The sequence below is a fragment of the Lepisosteus platostomus genome, chromosome 14 (genome assembly GCF_059453375.1).
Source record: "Lepisosteus platostomus isolate fLepPlt1 chromosome 14, fLepPlt1.hap1, whole genome shotgun sequence".
Classification (NCBI taxonomy): Eukaryota; Metazoa; Chordata; class Actinopteri; order Semionotiformes; family Lepisosteidae; genus Lepisosteus; species Lepisosteus platostomus.
In genome coordinates, this window is record NC_142624.1 from 40,452,553 (window position 1) to 40,474,878 (window position 22,326).

The following is a 22,326-nucleotide window of genomic DNA, read 5'->3' on the forward strand; positions in this document are numbered from 1 at the left end:
GCAACAAATTGAAAAATTGTACAATAATAAACCAAATACCAAATACAACTATGTTTGGCCCAGGTTGGATACCATCTTATTCATTAGAAACCTTTTTATTAAGATGTAAATACTCTGTGGTAAATAAAGTAGTAAATATAAGGAAATTAGATTAATATGACTAATGTCACCGCTATAGTGTCTCTAAGAGTTTAGATAAAGTTAGTAACACCTAGCAATGTAAACATTTCCAGCTTCAAAGCAGAAGGGATGTTTGCTGAGATATAAGGAGTCCCCTGATCACAAACAATTTCAAAGTTTACCTTGGTATACCTAGTTAATTAAGTTGTGGTTAAATGATTGTCAAGGAGCAGTCCAGAAACATACCACATAAGATCATATTAAGAACACAGAGGGAAGAAAAGGGAGAAGAAGAGAGGAAAAGGAGGAGAAAAGTCAGACCACAAGAGAGGAGCCAGGAGGAGTTGGAAATTGAAGCTTGTGCCAGGCAAGAGCCCCTACTTCATGATCATCCAGACATAAACTGAGTATTTGAACCTTTCTAGAGAGAGCTTGCTGTCCTGTGTTTTAGGGAACTTGGGTTTCCTGGGTAAAATATATCTCAGATAGAGATGTCTTTCCTGCTTGTGGGTGCACTTTTAGAAGAGGGAGATAGGCTCCCATTTATTTTGTGGCATCCGGGTTTGCAGAGAAAGAGATTTAAATGTGGGTTGTATTGCATTTATTAAGAAGGCGGTTTATCTCTTATTGTGGCCTCTGTGGCGATTATTTAAGAGTTCAATATTTATTAGTAGTCTGAGGTTTTCTGGGTGATTAGGATGTTAGATACTGTAAATACAGTAACCTGTGTGTTGTATGCTTTGTTAGGTGTAGTGTAGTGTTTGTCTTGTCATTGTTAATAAATATTTGTTTAACCAAGTGTGTCTAGATTATTACTCTTTTTTTTGCCAAAGCTGTGCCAGAGAACAAAGAATTCACATGCCTCTAATTATACCAACCACTCAGGTATATTTTGGAGAAATCACTTACAATTTGGAGATATTTATTTTATTTACTGTATTGACTTAGCCACTTGATCAGTTCCTGATTTTCACTATTTTCTTAACCCCCCGTTTGTGACACCAGTTTAGCTTCAACATGCTTCTAATTATGTTAGGTTAAAATCCCAGGTGGGCCACTGTAGTTGTACCCTTGCACAAGTTACGTCACTCTGGTTACTCCAATAAAATACCTACAGTAGCTGTATAAATTGGTACAAATGCAAGTTGCAGAATAGAATAAGCAGAATAAAATAATAAAATGATTATACATACCAGCATTTGAGACTACCAACTGCCAAGCTGGTGTTTAAAGTCCCCTTCTGCTGTCATTTTATGTCTGTGTTACTTACTGTATTTGTTTTTAATGCTGTATGACAGCGCTACAGTAAATAACCCTTGTATTGTTTTTTTAAACTCCTCTGTGACGCATCCTACTCATTTGACAATAAAAATGTTGTATACAATCCCAGACAACAGTGCTCTGCAATGAAGCAGAAAGCTTTGAAAGTGATCCTTTTAATTTTGCAGTACTCAGTCCTTCACAGTTAAAGGGGTGATTTACTTCCTGTGGCTGGTACTATCTGCTCCAGAGGATCTGATGGAGAGAACTGAATCCAACAGAAGGAAAGGAAGCCCAGGGCCCAGTTGTTTTTCTTTTGGAGACCTATGTTTGTGTGGTCGTGAAGGTGAAATATCCTGTCTACAAGTTCAAACAAAGGCAGGGAAATCAGTCTGAGTAACATGGGGAAGACTGCAACAGTAAACAGTATTTCTTTTGCAGTTCGACAACTGCAATAGAAAGGTTGGTTCGCTTTGTCATTTGTCCAGGGAGCATATCCTCTTTCACACTGCTCCATTCCTGCCAACGACATATGGATGACCTGTGACATAAACCAAAAAAATATTTTTTTCTCACATTAGATATTTAAGGATCATTTCAAATTGTATTTGCTTGTGTGTTATACATAACATCTTACTGGTCTAGAAGTCACAAGCTGTAATTATTTTATTTGGTACACAATTTTTGCCCTGGAACTAATGATTTTTTGAGTACTGCATACACGGCTACTACATGGTACTGTGCATATTGTTTTATTCTGCATTATCACAGGCAAAGAAAATAAGTAAAAACTCCAATGCCCAGCAGAAACGAATCACAGAATCTTCTCATGTACATACTGTAGCATGGTGTAAAAAAAAAGAAAAATGTTCTAATGAAACCCAACTCAAGACATTATTCATGAATTGACAAGCTAGCTGTCAAAGTACCATTAGCTCACTTTGTAGTATTAAAACCGGCATTAGCCCCCTACTGCTTCAATGGGTTGTTTGTGCCAATAGATGTTTAACAGAAGTCTGTGGTTTAAATGAACATTTTACAATTTCTGCTCATCTGAATGAAAGAGATTTGGTAGCACAGCATCTAGAGGACATTTAGATAATTGGAATAAGCTGAGTGTACAGTATATGAAAACTTTGTATAGTGTATAATATAACTCTGCATATACTATACATTAATATAACTTTATATAATGTATAATTAAATATAACATTTCCCACTTGTGTAGATGAGTTTGAGAAACTATGGGACTGCTCTACAATTGTTTGCTCTCCTCACTTGTGAAGAATGATTTGAAAAACTTGCACTTCTTAGCTTGCCTCTGTTGTTCTGTGCTTCAAGGCGCCTGCTTGTATTAGCTGTTCTCAGCCAGTTGTTTTTGCAGGATCGCCCATTTCACTGGGTGCCTGCTTGCCTAGCCTGTCTCTGGAGGCTGTGGCTCTGTTTTCGCTCGGAAGGGCTTTGGCTTGTCTGGACCTGGGCGCCACGGGACGGGATGTGTGTGCTGCCACATCTTGCTGCTCCAATGTACCATGACCTCATGGTCAGGATGACAGTGTTTTGCGTTTTTGTTCAGATGAATGTAACATTCTGGCGAGCTGAATTCTTGAATGCATGTTTTTCCTCTCTCTCAACTTCTCTTCCAGATCTCCTCTGCCTTCTCTTAGATTTTTACTTTTACTATCCATGTTGTTACTTCAGTACTATTTTAAAAACCTGAAGTCCTTCAGTTGAAAAATCTCTGTTGGGTTGTTCTGAGTAAAAAATAAGTCTTTTACAGGGTTGGGGTCAATTCCAGTGTTTCAATTCCAATTTCTTCTGCAAACTAATTCCTGCTTTCAATTCCTGCTATTACAGCTGTAGTATAGCCTCTTTGCAGTCCTTTAGATACTCTGGTGTAGGTTTTGGCTGCTCTTGAGAATTAAAAAAAGGATACTGTTGACGTTACAATGATAATAATAATGATAATGTTTCTTTATTAGCCCTATACAATTTCTTGCATTAGGAATGCATCTTTTCGCATACCCCAGCTTTTTCTCCATGGAGACACAGACACACAGACAGGGAGAGAAGCTGGGGGTCAGAGCGCAGGGTCTGCCATTGTACGGCGCCCCTGGAGCAGTTAGGGTTAAGGGCCTTGCTCAGGGGCCCAACGGAGTAGGATTCCTCTGCCAGCCGCGGGATTTGAACCGGCAACTTTCCAGTCACAGGCGCAGATCCTTAGCCACAGAGCCACCGCTCCGCCCAAATGCTGTTCACTCACAAACCAGAGATATTAGTTTCCTGATATTTGTTCTCTAATCAAAAACCCTTTTCTAAATAATTAATTTCCGACAAATGTTTAGGTTATTTGACCTAATTTTGACAGGGTTCTACTTGGAGTGATTTTAATATCAATGTACCTGTAGACTCAGATTTCTGTTTGTTGAGCACAGGAGTTTTGCAATACTGTCTGTGCTACAGTATACACTGCATACAGATGACCGTGAGAATAGGTAGGGACATACTATCAAATTGGTCAAATCGACTACTGAACCAGAACCTTACCGATTTTAAGTGATTTATACAGCCTCATGATCAAGACTAGTGCTGTGATCTTGACATTACCTTTGTTTTCCTTCTTTGTTCAAACACCTACAGGAAACAAATAATTCTATTTTGTTGTTATCAGTGGAAGCTGTTCTTGACAGAATAATTTGTCATAAAACCTCAGAAGGGTAATCATACTACACCTGCATTGACATAACCAAATTCCAGAAATTCAGTCTGAACAGAATGGCAGATCATGATCAGTGAAGAGGTTTCCCCCTCTATGAGGCATTCCTATTTTTAATTTTACTCTTCTCAGGGTAATGTTATTTTATTTTTTTGCTGCTTAAACATTTTTAAAGATGTTTTAAGTTTTGTTTATTTTCTGATGTTCAGTGCCCAAACAGTGCTCCGCCTTTGAAGCTGGGCACCTTTATCTTCTTGAATGGCCTTCGGCCTTTTAACAGTGTCTACATTTTAATATTTTTGTCCAGTGTTCCCAGACAGCAGAGCTGTACTCGGACCCAGGGATGATGGATTGCTTGATCTTTCCAAAAAGCTTGTATAAACAGGTCCTGTCTTTCTGACTGTGTGCTTTTGTTTGTTCATGTTCTAACATTATAAATGTGACAGGTTAGCATCCTGCAGGCGGAGGAGTTTCACTGGTAAGATATTATACCTCATTCTACTGTAGGTGATATTTTACAGCGCAAAGTCCCTAGAAAATAATCTGCAGAACTCACCTCTTTCCCCCACACACAGCTTAAGTAAAAGAATCCAAAGAATAGTGTCGTTTTCAATACCTTCACCTTTACAACCTTCGTGACTGAAGTGAATATCTTCCACTATTTACGGATTTGTTTATAAGCTTTGTGTATGCAACTGGCTTTAAAGCCCTTTATGTACAGTATGTGTACAGTATGTACATCAAGGCTGTTGATGAAGGTTCCTTTACATATACAAGATCATTCTTACAGCAGCATACTTAATGAAAAATATTGATCATTCAAGGTGTCATACAAAGAACAAATTAATTTCTTCTAGTATTTTTAATAGTATGTTGATTTACACTCTCTTTTATAGATATGTGGTCTTTTCTTTGTCAATGCCAACTAAAGTAAACAGGTGAATATTTATTTTTTAAAGGAGAAAACTTAATTAGGTTATTTTATTTTTAAAATTGTTTTAAAATAATCTAAAAAGTTAATTAAAAAGATAAATTACTTATTTACTAATTCAACTAATTAGGCCTATATACAATAGGTGAAATTAAATTAAAAAAATACGTTTTTGCTGTGTTAATAAATATTGATACACACATACAGCCCTACAGTATGTACAGTACGTCTGCTTAGTTCTTGTGGTACATATTTCTTTTTAGTGTTTTAGCATTATTTATTATTTTGTCTTTTACTCTGTTTTTACGGTAAGATATTATGAACTACCTTTCAAAACTTTAACTTCACAATCTTTGAACTATGTTGGGAAGACTAAAGATCTGAAACTGTAGACATGAACACTTGAATCATTGACTACACTCCAGTACCAGCATACTGTGTGACATTTAGCTCACAGTACTTTTCTCAAGAGTGCTTTAAATCTTCTTGAAATCTGCAGCATATGGTTAAATTTTGTTAGACAGACACCAGCAAATGTTTATGTTGGACAAAGATGTAATGTAATAGTTTCCTGGCTAGAGTAAGGCGGTAGAAATAACATCTTTGTTTAAGGCTAGGCTTTCAATATTGGATGTTACCTCTTGAAAGTCACACTGGAAACCTTGTGGCATGTTCTTAGGGCTCAAGTCAAAGCACTAAATTAATTAAACCTAATCCACTTCTGTGACTGGTAGTGTTATCAAATTGTACATTACTCTGCCTTAAGTTACATTAGAATTAACTATTCATTTGACTTGTTTGGCTGTTCTAGATCTTTAAAGATATACACTGAGTACTGTGTATTGTCTAATTACCTGTAGAAGATCACTGAAGGATTCCTCTCATTGAACTCCATCACACAAGCAACATATTGCATGGTCCTAATGTGGTCCTCTCAGTTGCAAATTTAAAAGAGGAGCTGTAACGGTTCTGTTACACTCTATATACTGTAGCATAATAGTTTGTATTTTTTAACAGACTTATGAAAATACAAGGTCTTTGGTACTGAAAAAGTAATCCTCCATCTGAGTACAGTGGTTATGTCTTATTGAATGGTGTTATGCAAAGTTTAAGAGATCACACAGCAAGAATGAAGTGCTCTTCCTCAATATTGTCACACACTGGCAACATGAGTGGGGAATTGATTTTATTTGTTAAAAATCAACTATAACTCAACTATAACTATATCTACAGTAAAAAGGATATTCCATTAAATGTAAAAATCAAATAAAATTAATACAGTTTAGTCAGTAGAGATCTAAATGCACAAATCCATAAAGTGCTCCAAATAGTTAGGAAATTTGATTTATAATATCTGGGATAGGCTTAGTGAGAAAAAAGCTTGTATTGCAGTGAATTATGTGATGTCAGTAGTAACACGTGAACTCAATTTTAGATGCACAATTAGTATTTATCCAGCTTGGTTAGGAGGAAGTTTAAGCTTATTTTATGATTTGAACATTAATTTGTCATCTGCTTCCATGAATAAAAAATAGTTATGGCTGACAAATTAGCTTTTGGCACAATAAGATATGAATACTGCTTCCTGTAAAATAACTGTGTTGTTCTCTTGCAGCTATATAATTATTACATATATTGTATTAAATATTTAATAAATCTAATGTTTTGGTTGTTTTTAATTTTTATAAGAAAAAGACCACCTTTATTCATGGTTAAAATGCAGTTGTAGGTGTATTTACTGTACCTTAGAGAATCACAGTTACCTTGATTTTACTGTGCAGAAAGACTGCAAATTGTATTCATTGCACTTATGGATTTTATAGACCAGTACTCCTATGCTGATTTGATCTTGGTATGTCACCGTTCATTCCATTTGTTTTTTTCTCTTGCTGATTTTACCTTGATTGACCAGTATAAATGTTCTACAGTATAAAAGTCTAAGAAAGCCAGACACTTGTTTTGCTGGATCACTGAGTTATGATTTGCCTCTTGGATATTTGTGTCTGATTTAATCTTTTCACTTGCTCATTCTGGTTAGGGCATCTCTTAGTAGTTCCTGAGTTCCCCATACCTTTATTTCAGTACAGGGATGTGTGGTACCTGCCACTGCAGCATGTTAAGTTAAATACATAGTAAGTGATGTGTATTAGTAACATCTGGAAAACATCTGTCTTTCTTTTGATAAACAGTCTGCTAGCCCCCTCTCTTTGGCTCATGCATTTTCATGAGCCTCAGTTGATATCAGCTTCAGGTCTAGGATGAGTATTTTTGCTTTATTCAATAGTACCAAGAAAATCTTTTCCTTTGTATTTTGTGTCTTTTGCATTCAGAATGTCAGCCTATGTTACAGTTTTTTTAATAAAAGGTACATTTTTTGTTGGTACAGTAAAGAAGCAGGCTGAAAGTACTATACAGCATACACATTGTATCTATTAGTATACATAATGTATATAAAATGTAAAGTTTTTTCACCTTTGCTGGATGCTACACAGTAAGCTGAAAATTGATTGTTCTTAAGTAAAGATTATGATGGAAAAAGCCATAATCCTTTTGATTTCCTGTTTTGTTTAACACGCGTTAAATCCTTGCAACGAGAGAGGCAATTGCTTTACATTCAGCCTGCAGGCTCTGCTTGTGATGTTATCCTGGCTCCCGTAGGTCGTATTAGACAACTGTGATGCTGTAGAGATGCTGCCTCCAGCCTTCATCAAATGAAAGATAGTTTACCTGAAATTATTCGGAGGGACATCTTGTAGATTCACACATTATACTGCAGAGAATGTCATTCTTCTTCCATTTAAAGCCACGCCAAAGTAACAGTAAAACATTATTGTCTGACATTTCCAGTTTTAATTTTAATGTTGTTTTCTTCAAGCTAGATAACTACAGTACATTTGGTGACATGTGAACCTGTCACCCAAAAGGCCAGGTGGTGATGTTTTTGCCGCAGGGATATTCTCGGTCAAAGTTTTTTGAATCCACAAGGTTAAAGTACCAGGATGTTCTTTGTTTTTGTCCCTAGAGATGACATTGCTATTTTTGCTATTTTTGTTTGCTTGCTTTTACTCATCAAAGTTCCTCTGTTGCTATGTTCTCCCTGGATGTGTTATTTCCATAACAGACTTATAAGGTGCACAGGAACTCAAAATAACAGCTTTTTCTTTATGTATGAAAGGGCTTGATGTAGTCATAATGTGTATAATGTAACAAATAATCTCCTATGTATTGACATTCTGGAAAAATATATTACGAGAGGTGTTTGTTAGTGTCAGACTTACTTTCATCCATGAAAATATGACAAAAATATTCTGCTGTACAAGTAGTTTTCAAGCTCCTTTTAAAAAAAACAAGATGAAGAAGTATTGTAGATAGGTCTTTTTCTGAGCAACAAAGCATTGTCTGAAGAACTCCAAATAACCAATTGAATTAACATATTGTATCTGTTGTGAGGAATTACTGTAGTTTCATTCCTCACTGTAACATACTAACCTGTGGTTTGGGACTATAGCTTGTCACCCACAGACTGTCCTCAAGCCTATAAGTGATAGACATGGCACAGGGCAATCCTTCTTTATCCCTTATTTAGAAAGAAAAACATGCCCTACTCATGTCCTCTTAGAAAAACAAGTAATCCCCTTATCTAGCCTTGGTAACTGAGCAAACCTTTAGATCAATAACATGACTAAAATGATTTCCCTAAGGCCATAATGAATAAATAAAACAATTCTTCTTTTTATGGTAGGAGGTTGGAAGGGAAACTGTGATGATAAAAGCATTATGACTAGAAAGTGTGTCTTATGTGGGCTGTATATTGGCTTAATGTTTTTGCCTTTGTCATGGTTACAGCTATGACTGTAGTTCTCATGACTAATATTTTGGAGCTGGATATAATTTCAAATGAGATAAAGTTAGTGAATAATCAATAATTAATTTTAATTTCTAATTACATGTACTCCAATAACTAAAACATAGAAGTCTTCTCCTACGTCAAAAAATATGATGACCTTTTTTGTGTTTTTGGAAACAAATAAATAAAACAAATAAAACCCAAAACCTTAACAAAGAACAGCAGTCTGGAATACTGGGAGCTGCATGATTGTTTTGACATGATTGTGTGCTTAACCAGAAGACATTGAGACAGATTTGGGCTGAAAGTTTTGTTCTACATTTTGCTCAGTGCTTTTCAAGCCACTGGGCTACAAGTGCGTGGCCTGCAGATGTAATCTTTTCACATGAAAGCACCTCTGTGCACCTCATGTTTAAAATAAAGTCATGTATGCGCCCACTACTTCAAAGAGGAGGTGTTGCAGAGGTACTTCCTTTCCATTACTTCATTGTGACTTTCATCCAAAAGCCATTCATCCTCCACACTGATTTTAAACGGAGACACTTTTCTCTTTTGTAGGTGAAATTCTGATGTTTTGACCTTCAAAAGGCTTATTTTATATACAATGCTGGGAAAAGCAATTCATATTATAAAGGAAAAATGACATTTGGATGGACAGGACAGAAAGTGAAATCCCTGTCCCTTTTATTCTTCTCAAACTTCTTGACTATGTGGAAAGTCATGTTCAATGTACAGTACATTTGGAAGTGACCATAACTTGATTTTAGTAAAGAAACGTAATTGGCTTAAAATAAGTTTTTAATGAAGTGAAAGCGCATTGAACATGACTCATGAAAGGTTAAAATATCAGTTAAAAGCCATTTTAATATTCTAATTAGCTCAGAGCATTGGAATATACTGTACCTGGTCTTCAGAAGATTGCTTCATGATCTGATTAATAAGATCATGATTAATAATTGTATGGAAGCATATATAAAGGAGACATTCTACCCACAGCTAGGATTTTGATATAATTTTTTACCATAACCCATGATATTGAGTAGAACTCCAGGTTTTTTTAATTTAGTTTGTTGTTCAGAATGAAAGATGAAAAGATTCCTGATGTCTTTGATCTGGATGAAACCCCAACCCTTTTCTGCATGGCATTCCTGCTAATCTGGTAACTAATGTGAATATAAAAAATGCATGTTGTATTTAAAAACAAAAAGATTGAATCTGACTGTACAGTACATATACAGTATATACCTGCCTGAAGTTTGCACACTGTCTACAATCTGTGTCTGGAAAACGTGAGGTGTTTGAACTCACTCCGAAAACACCACTAATTATACATTATACACAACAACAAATTTAAATTTCAATCCTCAATTCTCGCAGCATAAAACTAAAAAAACAATTATATAATCAAAACTATTTATATACTTAAATAATACATACTTCTGTTACTCTGACACCAGATATAATAGATTAAAAGACTGGATTAAAAAGAGCACATAACATTATGACAGGAGTGAATACTGTACAGTGGATTTCCTGTACTATACTGTATGTGTCTTTTTCTACATGGAGGCAATGGATCTTAAGATATATTATTGAAAATAGTCATAGGAAATATTTTTTAGTGCATGTTATAAATATAGGATATCTCCTGTGAACAAAAAAATACAGCAATTTCATGATAATGTTTTCATGACATTTAAAATATAATTCTAAATAAAGGAAATCTCAGATTTGTATAGAAAGACTTCCATATAAAATTCCAAGATCTGTTAATGGACAGCCATTCCTTACTATGCACTGTTTTATAGGTGGGGCTAGTGTAGCTATTAAATTAAAATGTGTTTCTTTCAATGGTGTATGGACATTTTATTACACAGTGAGTGCTTCAGAATATGATGTATTAACGTTCAATGATTGAGTGTCCTTCATCATAATGTATGCACAATCTCAGTAAATGACACCTTCATTTCATTACACTCAGATTTCATTACATTACATGATATATGTTTTTAATTTTATGCAGCTAGTGATTTATTATATATGTTTAATACACAGTGTATTTATCTGAAATACAATGTAATTTAAAAAAAAACTGTGTGCTTTTGTTATCAGAATACACTGTAAGCACTATTCAACGCACAGCTTAATGCATTTCACTGAGTGATGTATTAATTTAGTAGTATAGAATTGTGTCTCCAAGGAGCTCTGAAACCACAGAGCTGGCGGAGAAGTTAAGATCTTTTCAAAGCATTTCAAATTTTGAGATTCAAAGAAATTGATTTTCAAGACTTAAAGACACAAACCATACTAACATCCATAATTATACCCGAAGCCATTAGTGCCAAAAAACTAAAAGGTGACATTTTTTAAATGCTCATTCTTACATACACAAGCAATATTCCTCCGAAATAGAATGAGAGGTTACAACAGGACATGGATTTGCTGTCACATGCTCCCAAGAGGAGAGGTTGATCTCTGTGACATTTTGAGATCAGCCCCCAATGGGTGCTGCGCTAATGCCATTGACTTAGTGTGTGTGTGGCTGCATTTGAGGAAAAGATAAATCATCAGAAAGAATGCAAACAGACAGAAGAGGTGTTGTAATATATTTTTGTTCCCAGTGAAATGTGCAGAGTTAAGGAAATGGCCTGGAAACACTACAAGGAAATATAGTCTGAGAAACTACATCAAAGAAAGTTTTTAAAGAAACCTAGTATTATTTTTGTTAAGACCACACTGACCTTTTAGAGAAAATAAAATCTTGTTGCTAAGTAGATCTAAAGCAAAGAGGCCGGTCAAGTTGCAAGAGGAAGGTATCATCAGCAGAGTTCTAAGGTATTTTATTCAAATAACCACTTCAAAGGGTTTCAGATTGACTCTGGCTTCACATTTTCAAATACTAAGAATCTGAAGATCTTAATGCAAAAGAATAGAAGAATAAGTTACAAGGGCCAGTCTTGCAGAAAGTGAATGTTGATTTCTAAAATGTATTCTCTGTATTTCTTTACTCACACTTTGGAGAAACCGAAAGTTGCAGTACAGTATGTACAGTACACACAAGAGAAATTGAACGATTTTGCTACATCACCACATCCATTCTTAGGATGAGATGTAAAACCGAGGTCCTGACTCTCTGAGGTCATTAAAAATCCCAGGGCATTTCTTGAAAAGAGAATGGGTGTTATCCTGGTGGTAAGACCTCACCAAAATTCCCATTGGCCTTTACCAATCATGGCCTCCTAATAATTCCAATCTATGATTTGGCTTCATCACTCTGTTCTCCTCCCTACGAGAGCTGGCGTCTGGGGAGCGTACTGTGTCACATCATCCAGGTGGAGCTATACACTGGTGCTGGAGGGGTGTCCCCAATATCTTTGAATGGAGTGTCCAGAAAACCATTATATAAGTGTAAGGAATTATTATCAATAATAATTACATAGTGGAAACTGAGGGCATTCAAGGTGATAAACAACAGCTGTGTTAAAAGTAAAAGCTAAAAAGAAAATGCTGAAATTGTCCAAAATTACTCAAATACTTCATAATACTGCTCAACAAGTTATCTGTTTTGTGTCAAGCACCTGCCATTGTCCACCCCAACAGACCCTTATCCCCCCAGTTTCAGCAATCTTGATGTAAAGGATTACTTCTTCCCCATTTGGCTGCACAGCTTATTACAGTAAACCTGTGACAAAGAAAAAAACAACAGTTGCAAAAATAACTGTTAAAGCCATCATCTGGGAACATGGTTCTCATACAAAAGTTAGACATACAGAATAATGACCAACAGCACTGCCCTGCTGCACCGGTATGTGCTTGGTTGGGCAGACAAAGGGCCTTTGAGGCTTGGAACAAGGATATACTGTACTGTACTGTACTGTATTCGTGGCTGTAAGGTGCACAGGACACTGCATTTGATGAAACATCAGGCAATAAAGCCTTGGTAGATGTCAGACCACATCCATGTAACTAAGATCAAGTGGCAAGTGCTCCATAATTGCCTGAGGGTTTTCTACCAATAATACTGGCAGTTCAGAGTCCCATTCACATGAAAAATGTCCTCATCTGAGAAGATTATGCTATCGGGAGCATTGGCAGTCTATTTTTTTGCTTTTACTATGCCATATCTGCTCATGATAACACTAGCACCGAGGTAAATTGTGTTAGGTGAATATTTACTGTGATGATGAATGCTCAATGACAATGACTGACTGGTATGAGATACCTAGCCTGTTTTTCTTGTTGACTGCACAGGCTCACAGCTAAGGTTGTCAGGATGATAGCTGTGGTGGGAGATATGGAACATCCATTCCCTTTGATCTGGTCTCAAAGAACAGCTCCACGAAAAAAGTCACTGTTTAATCCTGTATTTGTGTTACACTTCTTGCTGGCAGTAGTTATTGCTACTGTTTTATTTATTTTTGGTGGCCAAATAATGGGGCACAACAGTTTCACAGTTGTGCTCTCACTGTACATATTGATTAAATTGTAACAGGAAACAAGCAATACATCAGACATGCACAAGTAATATCACCCAGTGTCTGAGAAAGATTTATTATTATCAAGTAAAAAACTTAATCAAGTTAAAATATAAAGATGATCTCTAGAATGTCGATACAAATTTGATAGCCACCCCTTTGCTAAGTTGCTTGTGATTTTACATAGTGTACAGACAGTACTAATGTATAGCCTATACATTGCACTGTGCTTAGATATCTGTAGGGAGGGCAAAATGGCTTCTCAAATCTGGATTCAAATCTCTCTGATGAGCCCAGAAAATAAACAACTCGTCTGTATTCATTTACATACAGTACAGTCTATATTCTGCATATGTTTTGAGACTTTAAGTGAGATGTGCAATTTATGATTTACTCCCTTTTCCCAGTCACTTTGCACCTTGTCCTCCATTTTAATGGGTGTAATGGTTTTCCAGCGTGTTGCTGTAATCATGTCACAGCCATGCTGTCCTTATTAAAAAAAACCTTGGTGGATCCCTTGAAGGGAACTGTGACAATTTGTGAGAAATTGTGAGGAGAGATTTAAAGCTTCAAGAAGCAATGTAGAGGTGTTGCTTGCTCTACTGTACATCTGGCAACTAAGGACAGACACTTGTTTAAATTGGTCTGAGATGACAGAGTACTTTCCCTAAGAAAAATAACTGTTGCTTTCAGTTTAGACATTTCTGAAAGACTTGACTCATAGGAAGGATGTGGTCATTATAAAGTCCTGCCCCCCCTCAATTGCAATATGCATTATTATATGACAGGAGTTGTGAAAAGCCTGCGCTCCCACATTGTAGAGCAGTGGTATAGCAGTTATGATTAAAGACTTATCCATGAATCTAGAACTCATAGTTAAACATCGTTTGACAGTTCTGTTGTACAGTATGTTCAAATGTGTTGCACGGATGACGTAAGGCAGGGTGAGGTCTCCAAGATTTTTGTCCTCTGGTACAAAATGGTGAGGAAGAATCAAACAGAGCTCTAGTGCTTTGTTTACAAGGGTACAGTGCAGGAAGACAGCTTATTTTGCAAAGACCAGTATTTCTGGGAAAGAAATAAAACAGGCAAACCAGCTGAAGACCTGTCTGGAAGTTGGGTAGCAACTGTATTTTCTTTTTGTGAAGTATTTTACTTACTGTTTTACTACTTTAAAATGTCCAAAAAACAGAACAGAAGTTTTCTCTAACCTACACATCGCCTACAACCTGTGACGCCAGGAGAGGGAATGCAGAGACTTCTTTCTATCTGCAGTGAGACCAGGCAGCCTGATCTGTCTCGGCTGCTGCAAGAGGTCAAGATTAGTGACTAGCATCATTTGGTACTAGGTACTAGGAATATCATTGGTTAGAAGAGTTGCCAAATAATAGAAAAACTGTTTCTAACAATTAACCACATCCAGATGCTCCTAAATTGTGTAAGAAGGTTCCCATCACCACTAATGGATGAAATCACAAAATAATAGATACAATACAAATGAACTACAAGAAGTCAAGTACACTCGGTGAAGAAAGGTTAAGTGCATTATTTATTGATGTGAAGTATTGGAAGTTGAATTTATGTTGTCATAGAAAATTTCAACATTGTTTAAACCCTTATTTGAAATAGCAGAGGTTTCCTTACAGAAACAGAAGTCAGTCTCTGTTTTTCGCTTGAATTTCAGTAGATCGTGTAGATAACCTCACCTGATTCACTCTCAGACAAATGTTTTAATACATGTTCATTTCAAGAATGGTAGTCTCAGACCTGATTAAACTGATAATCACAGTGAGTACAGCTAGTAGGATTTCAGCCAGAACGCCCTGAGATTTACGAAGAACAGGGATTATCCAGCACTGGGTGACTTTTTATTCTTTCAGTGCTTGGAGGAGAATAACTATCATCTAAGTTTAATTAAAAATATTGTATGAAAAGTAAAGAAGATTGAAGTTTTATTTTGACAGTGATCTGAAAAAAGAATGGCATTTCTATCTTTCACTGCTTTGAAGTTAATGGAAAGGGAAAAATAAATTAATTTGTACTATACTGTAAATGAAAACGACACAAGCCTTTCAGTGTCAGCTCTTCTTCTAAGCAGCTCATAATGAAAAACCCAAGGACTTTTGTTGTGAAAAACACTTTCTACAGGATTCCAACTAATTCAAAATATTGTTTTAAGATACATTGTTCACAGGTCTGTCATGTCAAGTGTTGACAAAAAAAAACCCTTCTTGTCCTTCTCAGACAGCTATTCAGCTTCTCACCTACAAGCGCTTTTTTAGACAGTGTTCCCAATTTAGTCTCCTTGGAACTCTTATGAATCTATAAACACTTCATTGGATTTAATCGCAGACAGTTTTTAACAAATAATTCATTTCACCAGCCCACACCTCTTCTTTAAAACAAGTTAATGTTTGAGTAAGATTTATTTTGAAGTTAGGTTTAATTTTGTAATCCTGTTTACAACTCTATATTGTTAAATACAGTTTAAAATGCAACTCATGAGATCATTGTAATTCATTTTTACTGAGCCTAATATTCATTCGTAATAATTATAACAACCTTAATGATGATACTTTAATGTCATCAAGGCATTACAAGGCAGCAGAAACGTTATTCTTAATTTTAGAGTAATCATTCAATTGCGTTAATTGTACTTATTAGTATAAAGACAGTTCAGAGTGTACATAATTATTATTGTTGCACTGAGCAAGTGGTTATATACAGTATTTATAGAGAGGACACTATTTTTCAGTTGCTTATAATTCTATTTGCTCACCTTTATTTGACGGGCCAAGCAAAGGTCAGAATTATCATTCTGGTTTAACCGCTGAGCACTATCCATTTACAGATGTCTACGGCTTACAGGTGGATTTAGCTCACTTGAGCATTATGGGGAATGTCCCCTTTCATTTGTATCTAAACTATTTTTTCCTTTTAAGTTACACAAATCTTTTGCAATTACAAAAGTATACAGCACATACTTTTGGATATCATTTTGAAATTCTTGATTTATTGTTCCAATGCAAGGAACAAGTAAAGGTTAAATCCACACTGAAAAGAGAAGAAAATAAACAATGTTTTGGCTGTGGAGCCTTTTTCAGGTGTCCTTTCTCCTCTTTTCAGCATGGATTCAACCTTTACTTCTTCTTTTGCAGCCTACGCATGCTGACACAGCTACCTACTTGAAATACATACTGTATATTTGTTGACCATTTCTGAAGGGAAAGTTGGCTGAAATTCTGTCTCCTTTCATTCAATTAAATCGGTCATTATTGCTTTAAAAGTCTCTGTACCCTGGTTCTTTAAATACCTGTAGTTTTTTCTGGTATATGGACTTTGTGGTATATGCCTTAGGCTTCTGGTATCCAATGCTTCGTGACTTTATTGTTCTTTTGGTGAATTGTGTTTTTTTTTCCATTCAGAAGACATGTCTAAGTGTTAACCGTCTAATTTAATAGGCTAGTATTATGCTCTTGATTTGATATTGAATCTGTTGTGTATGTAGTTAAAATAATTATAGCCACTGCAATGTTCCATCCACTAAGGTAACATCATAATATGATTGCCATTATCTTCCTTTGTGGCCCCCGGGCTACAGAAGATTTTGGAGATAGATAAATGAGACCTTGTCAGTGCAAGCACAGATATTTCATCAAAACAGAATCCTTTAACATTGCAAAATATGTCATTACTTCCTGATAACATTGCACAGTGAAGGCAGAATTTCTATATTGAAAGGATACATGCACAATGAAAGGAATTAGGTAGCACTGCAGACAGTAAGCACATGATAGAGATTGATGTTACTCAGAAAAGAGAGTGAAGGTTTGAGTTTGACAACAGATGTCCAGTGTTATCGCATTGTCTCTGACAAAAGTTTCAATTTCTGAGGCAGAAGAAACATGCAATGCTTTATTAGATTATTATTTATTCGTAATACACTATACACAAAGGAAACCAAAATATTTATTTTTTTAGTTTCATGTTAATTTTTGAAATATCATATGGTGTAACTGTGTTTTCCACTAAAAAATATTTATTTACTCAGTATCTTGTATGTGCATCTGCAAAGGTTTTCAAAGTTTGCTAGTAGTTGACAATTTAATTTGCTTGTACTGTGCATGGACTCTGTATTAATGGTTATGTATATCAGACACATTGAGCTAAAACTGAAAAAGCAAAACTAAACCAAAGCACATTCCTACTGTACATGTATGGGAAACAAAAGCCCTAAATTTGCTAGCTAACAAATTATATAGAAAAGGTAGCCAGTTACAGTACAAGCAAAAGGTAAATGATTTTGCACAGATAATGTAACAGACATCTCACAAATGAAAATTATTGCCTTTTACTATACAATTAACGACCATCTGTAATCACTGGTTTAGTACTCATACCTCATATTTCTGTTTTAAAATCTTTCTGTTCATGAATGCTTAATACAATGTACTGTATAATGCCTACTGTAGTTCCTAAGCATTTTTTATTCAAAATGTTTTTGAGTTTCTCACTTCATAACAGATTCAAATTTATTTATAATTGTAACAAAATATGTGGCAAGATTATAGAAGGTGTCTATTGTGGGCCCAGGATACTTCACAACCTCAGCCCTTTGTCATTTTCTCTATTGCTGTAGTTTAAGGGGCCCGTAAGAGTATGTATGCAACTGTATGCCTCACTTGACAATGGGTCATTAGGGCCAATAGGATGTTTGTGCCTTGAGGTAATTTAGGCTATTTTTTTTTTGCAGTCTGGTGAACAAAAAGAGAATTCTGGAAGAACATGCTTTGGTTTAAAATGGGGAAAAAATGGTAAAGTGCTGAAATGGAACATTTCCATTTCATCTGGTCTTTTTGTTTATAACTTGGTAAGTGGATTAGCCACCCCACCTTCCAGACAGGCTTTGTACTGTAGCTAGAACTCCAGGAGGAGTAGGCTTTCTCTTGTCTGTTTTCTCTTCTGAAAGTGCTGAAGGCTGTGGGTCATTGAGTCTCTGGAAACGTGTTAATATGAAACAGAGCACTTGGACAATTTCAGTATTAACCTCACCAGCTTGCCGTCAGTTTCTTAGATGAAACAAGCTTGGCTGAGGTGACCAGAACCCCAGGGTGCCACGACATACTGTATATATAGAAATAAAATAGCTTTTGGTTTTTTTCTTATTGGTCTAGCTATTTCCTAATTTTTGAGTGTTATCTCTTTGGCTGTAACTTCGTATCATGTGTTTTAACTTTTGTGCTTTGTACAGTAAGTATCTTTCTTTTTGTTTTTCTAAGTTGGTAATGCCAAAAGAGTGGTCTGCCAAAGCGTTAAAAAGAGATTGCAGAGTGCTTGATTTGGATATAAATTAATCAGCTGAAAACGTAAATAAATAAATGCTAAGCTTAAAATTAATGAATTGCTTGCTGTGTATAAATTTGGAATATTACAAATGTTACATCTACAAGGGAGCAATGCTTTTAGTCAGAAGCTAGAAGTGAAATTCAGAAACAGCTGCCTGTAGACACCACAGCTAGAAGTGCCTGTAGACACCACACACATGTACACACTGTATGTGAGGCAGGTGTGGCATCTGCTGGCATCAACATTTTAACTTGGCATCAGCAATTAGTGAAATATAAGATAATTTAAAGCTCAGCTTTAGCATGGGAAAGGTCATGGTAAAGTGGAAAGAAACTTTCTGAACAAAATTAATATTAAGTAAAAAATGAATTTATAACTTAAATTTTTACCAAAATGTATGTCATGTGGTTTTTTTATTCATGCGGTATTACAGCTCTGGCGCTGGAATGCTCACTAAACCCACTGGAGGAGTAAAACTATTTTTACGCTATATTTTTAAATCTCATGCTCTCAATTATATATAAGATACCCTTCCTGAGACCATAAATGTGGAACAGAATCCTCTGGGAAAGTAATGTGGAAGTAAGTCCTGAATCAACATTCCAAAGGAATGGCAATGAAGACGTTATAAAATAAGAGCAATATACTTAGATCTACAACAGTAAAAGATGACATTTGCCATGTATTTTGGGAAATAAATATGTTGTTCTAGTGTACAGTAACAGGAAAGCATAAGTCAATTATAATCAATAAAACTGGGGTTTTAGTCATTATATTTTTGTTATATGTAATTTTTGCATTCTGCTTTCAACATTACCATTTGTTTTTAATACATATGCTTGAGAAGTTTTTTTTAATGAACTTTATTATTGTTTTCAGTGATTTCATTGGTGAATTCTAATATTCTTTCACTGTGACAGCCTTTGAAGCCAGTGTTTATTATGACACAGAAATTGCAGCCATTAGTGTGAGTGTGTTTGCTGGTATACTTCCTGTTCTCCATCCACACTGCCTTTAACGTGTTACTGATTTCTTGCCCACAAGCACACAAGCTAAATACACCATAGTTATTATTAATGAGATGGGTAACAATGCTGCCACAGCTGTGTCGGTGTTGATGGCCATTCTCAGCCTTCCATCAAAACCTTTGTTTCTCTGTTTTTATTTTCTCCTTACTGTCTTTGATTGATTTTAGGATCCTTGTTTGATGTAGTGAGAAAACATAAGGCCTAATCTCTCAAGCATCTCAATTGCTGTTTGTCTCCACTAGGAGGCAGAGCAAGTGGTAAAGTGTTGGCAGAGTTAGACTGTGCTGCTTAAAATATTCCAAAATGCCATGAAAACTGAGTATAGTGATGTGGGGAGATTGCAGATCCATAATGGCTCCTTTGGCTTGGCAAAAGGACTGCATCATACAAGGACTGACTATGACTATGTCCTTCAAGTGACAGGTGGTGGTGATAGGGATGACTGTCAACACTGTTTCAAAACTCGAGAGAAAACTAATTTAAAATAATCTACGATCAGTATACAGTATCTACTTATATATGAGTTATTCAAAATGCACTTGATTTGTGAATGTTAATTTTGTTGGGGAACAGATATAATCTTGTTTTGAAGTGTGCAACAGGTTTTAGGTTGCTTGAATTGTATAACATCTGATTGTGTTTTTATTTTAGGTCCTGGAGATGTAGTGGTGAAATGCCCTCTCAATCACATGCTGTGTATTGGTACAAGGAAGTGCATTCATTATAACAAAGTTTGCAATGGAGTTCTGGACTGTGATGATGGGTATGATGAAGGAGTGCATTGCAGAGGTGAGTATTGAACTATTGTAGAGCAAGAATGTACAATAGTGCTCAACATTAAAACTGGTAAAAATGACTTGTTTGCACCATCTTTGAAATGAAATCTGCCATTGACCTTAATCTCTACACTTGTAAATTAAATCTATTCTTGCAGTGAATATATACATTGCTTTTGATACTGATCATTAAAAGAAACATTGAACTATTTATTAATGTGTGGCTTTATAAAACTGTATATTATTAAATATGAATTAAATGTTTTTGAGATTATTATGATGGACCTTGATACAGTATGTCGGTATTTTAACTTTGTTGAAAATTAATTACAACCAATTAAATCAACAAATTAGGACCAATTTGCTTTCCTTATTAAGATAGCAATGCTTGTGTGTCTTCAGTATGATAAATGCTAGATTAATCTCTTCGAATTCTTCAAAATGTGTTTATTTGCTTTTTTAGTTATAACTATTATTAATACCATTAATAGGTAAGCGAGGCTGTGGAAAATCCAGTCAGTGATAAGCTTAGTGATAAGTGTTGAATTTCACTAACATTGTAACAATATCATCCATCTTCTTCAAATACCTTAATTGACTTACACAGATCCATCATTTGCAAATCATCTGTGCGAAACATATATAGCAGCCACTAGAAATATTTTGCAGAGTATAGCTGCCTGCTCATTGATGAGCAAGTCTATGACAGTCCTGCTGGTGCCAGCGATGCTCTATGTGCAAACAAGAAGTTCTAAATGATAAAATGCACAATTTACAATGTGGTGCTGACCTGGAGAATGGAGGTCTGTAAGACAGGCTGAGGAATCGAACAGCTAGGTCCTGTGAAGGCAGACAAACAAGTGAGAATGTGAATACACCAGACAGACGGGCAAAGCTGGGGATGAGCTGGGCAGACTGTCAGAAGGCAGAAAGAGCAGGGAAACTGTGGCCAGGCAGATCAGGTAGGATGCTAACACCACCATGAGTGGTGACGTACAGTAGCAAAGGGGTGACAGACGGGGATCCTTCTGGTCATCAAGTTCTGGCTCTGAATCAGAATCGAGGATTCAGATGGATTCAAGTGGAATGCAAGATGTAGCAGGCAGACCATTTCGAGCAAGGGCACTACCATACACTGGGAGGAGGCTAAGTGACAGAGCGTCTGATGGGGCAGGGCAGGGCTTGAATATCCGCCACTAACCAGGTTGCACGGACAGTAATCCCAATCATATTCTCACGGCACTGGGGGGGGTGTGACTCCGCGTGCAAATGGAGACTGAGGGCTGCGAGCTCTGGCTTATCCAGGCATAAAGTAACAACAATGCAGAAGACTTTGATAGTATCAATAACTTTGATTCTTAATATTAATCTAACATTATTTTGTATTAATACATAATTAATATTAATATTCAGTTAAGGTTTAATTCCCTGTGATGTAAGAAGTGATATTAACAAATTTCACCTTCTCGGTTGTCCTGTGTTGGAGCACATTATTTGAAAGCAATCTGATTTTGCTGTAGTGTGACAACATTTTGCCTCATATGGATCTATTTTGTCTAGCTTTCTCCTTTTTTTAACAATCTAATGAAAAGATGTAATTTCTGAACAATAGTATTTGATTTGTAGTATTGCATTTAATGAGAACCCTCAGAGGAAACAGGCTGAAAAAGTATAGGTTGTAAAGGAGTTCAGGTTCAATACTTTATTGCCATAACAACTAATTGCACAGAAATAGGAAAAAATGCAGAAACTGGTTACGTAAAAAAAAGTTTTATAAATCAAGTAAAAAAGCTGAATTTTTCATTGAAGAAGTACCAAAACAAATGG

The 22,326-nt window shown here is 35.8% G+C and overlaps 1 protein-coding gene across 4 annotated transcripts in view; it reads left to right on the forward strand.

Moving 5' to 3' along the window:
• LOC148649503 (low-density lipoprotein receptor-related protein 1B-like) overlaps positions 1-22,326 on the forward strand; it is a 469,917-nt gene that overhangs the window by 109,484 nt on the left and 338,107 nt on the right. For all 4 annotated transcript variants that reach the window (XM_088606296.1, XM_088606292.1, XM_088606294.1 and 1 more), the window contains one exon: positions 20,375-20,512. In XM_088606296.1, the coding sequence (XP_088462422.1) occupies positions 20,375-20,512 (138 nt within the window). The remainder of the gene's footprint in view (positions 1-20,374; positions 20,513-22,326) is intronic.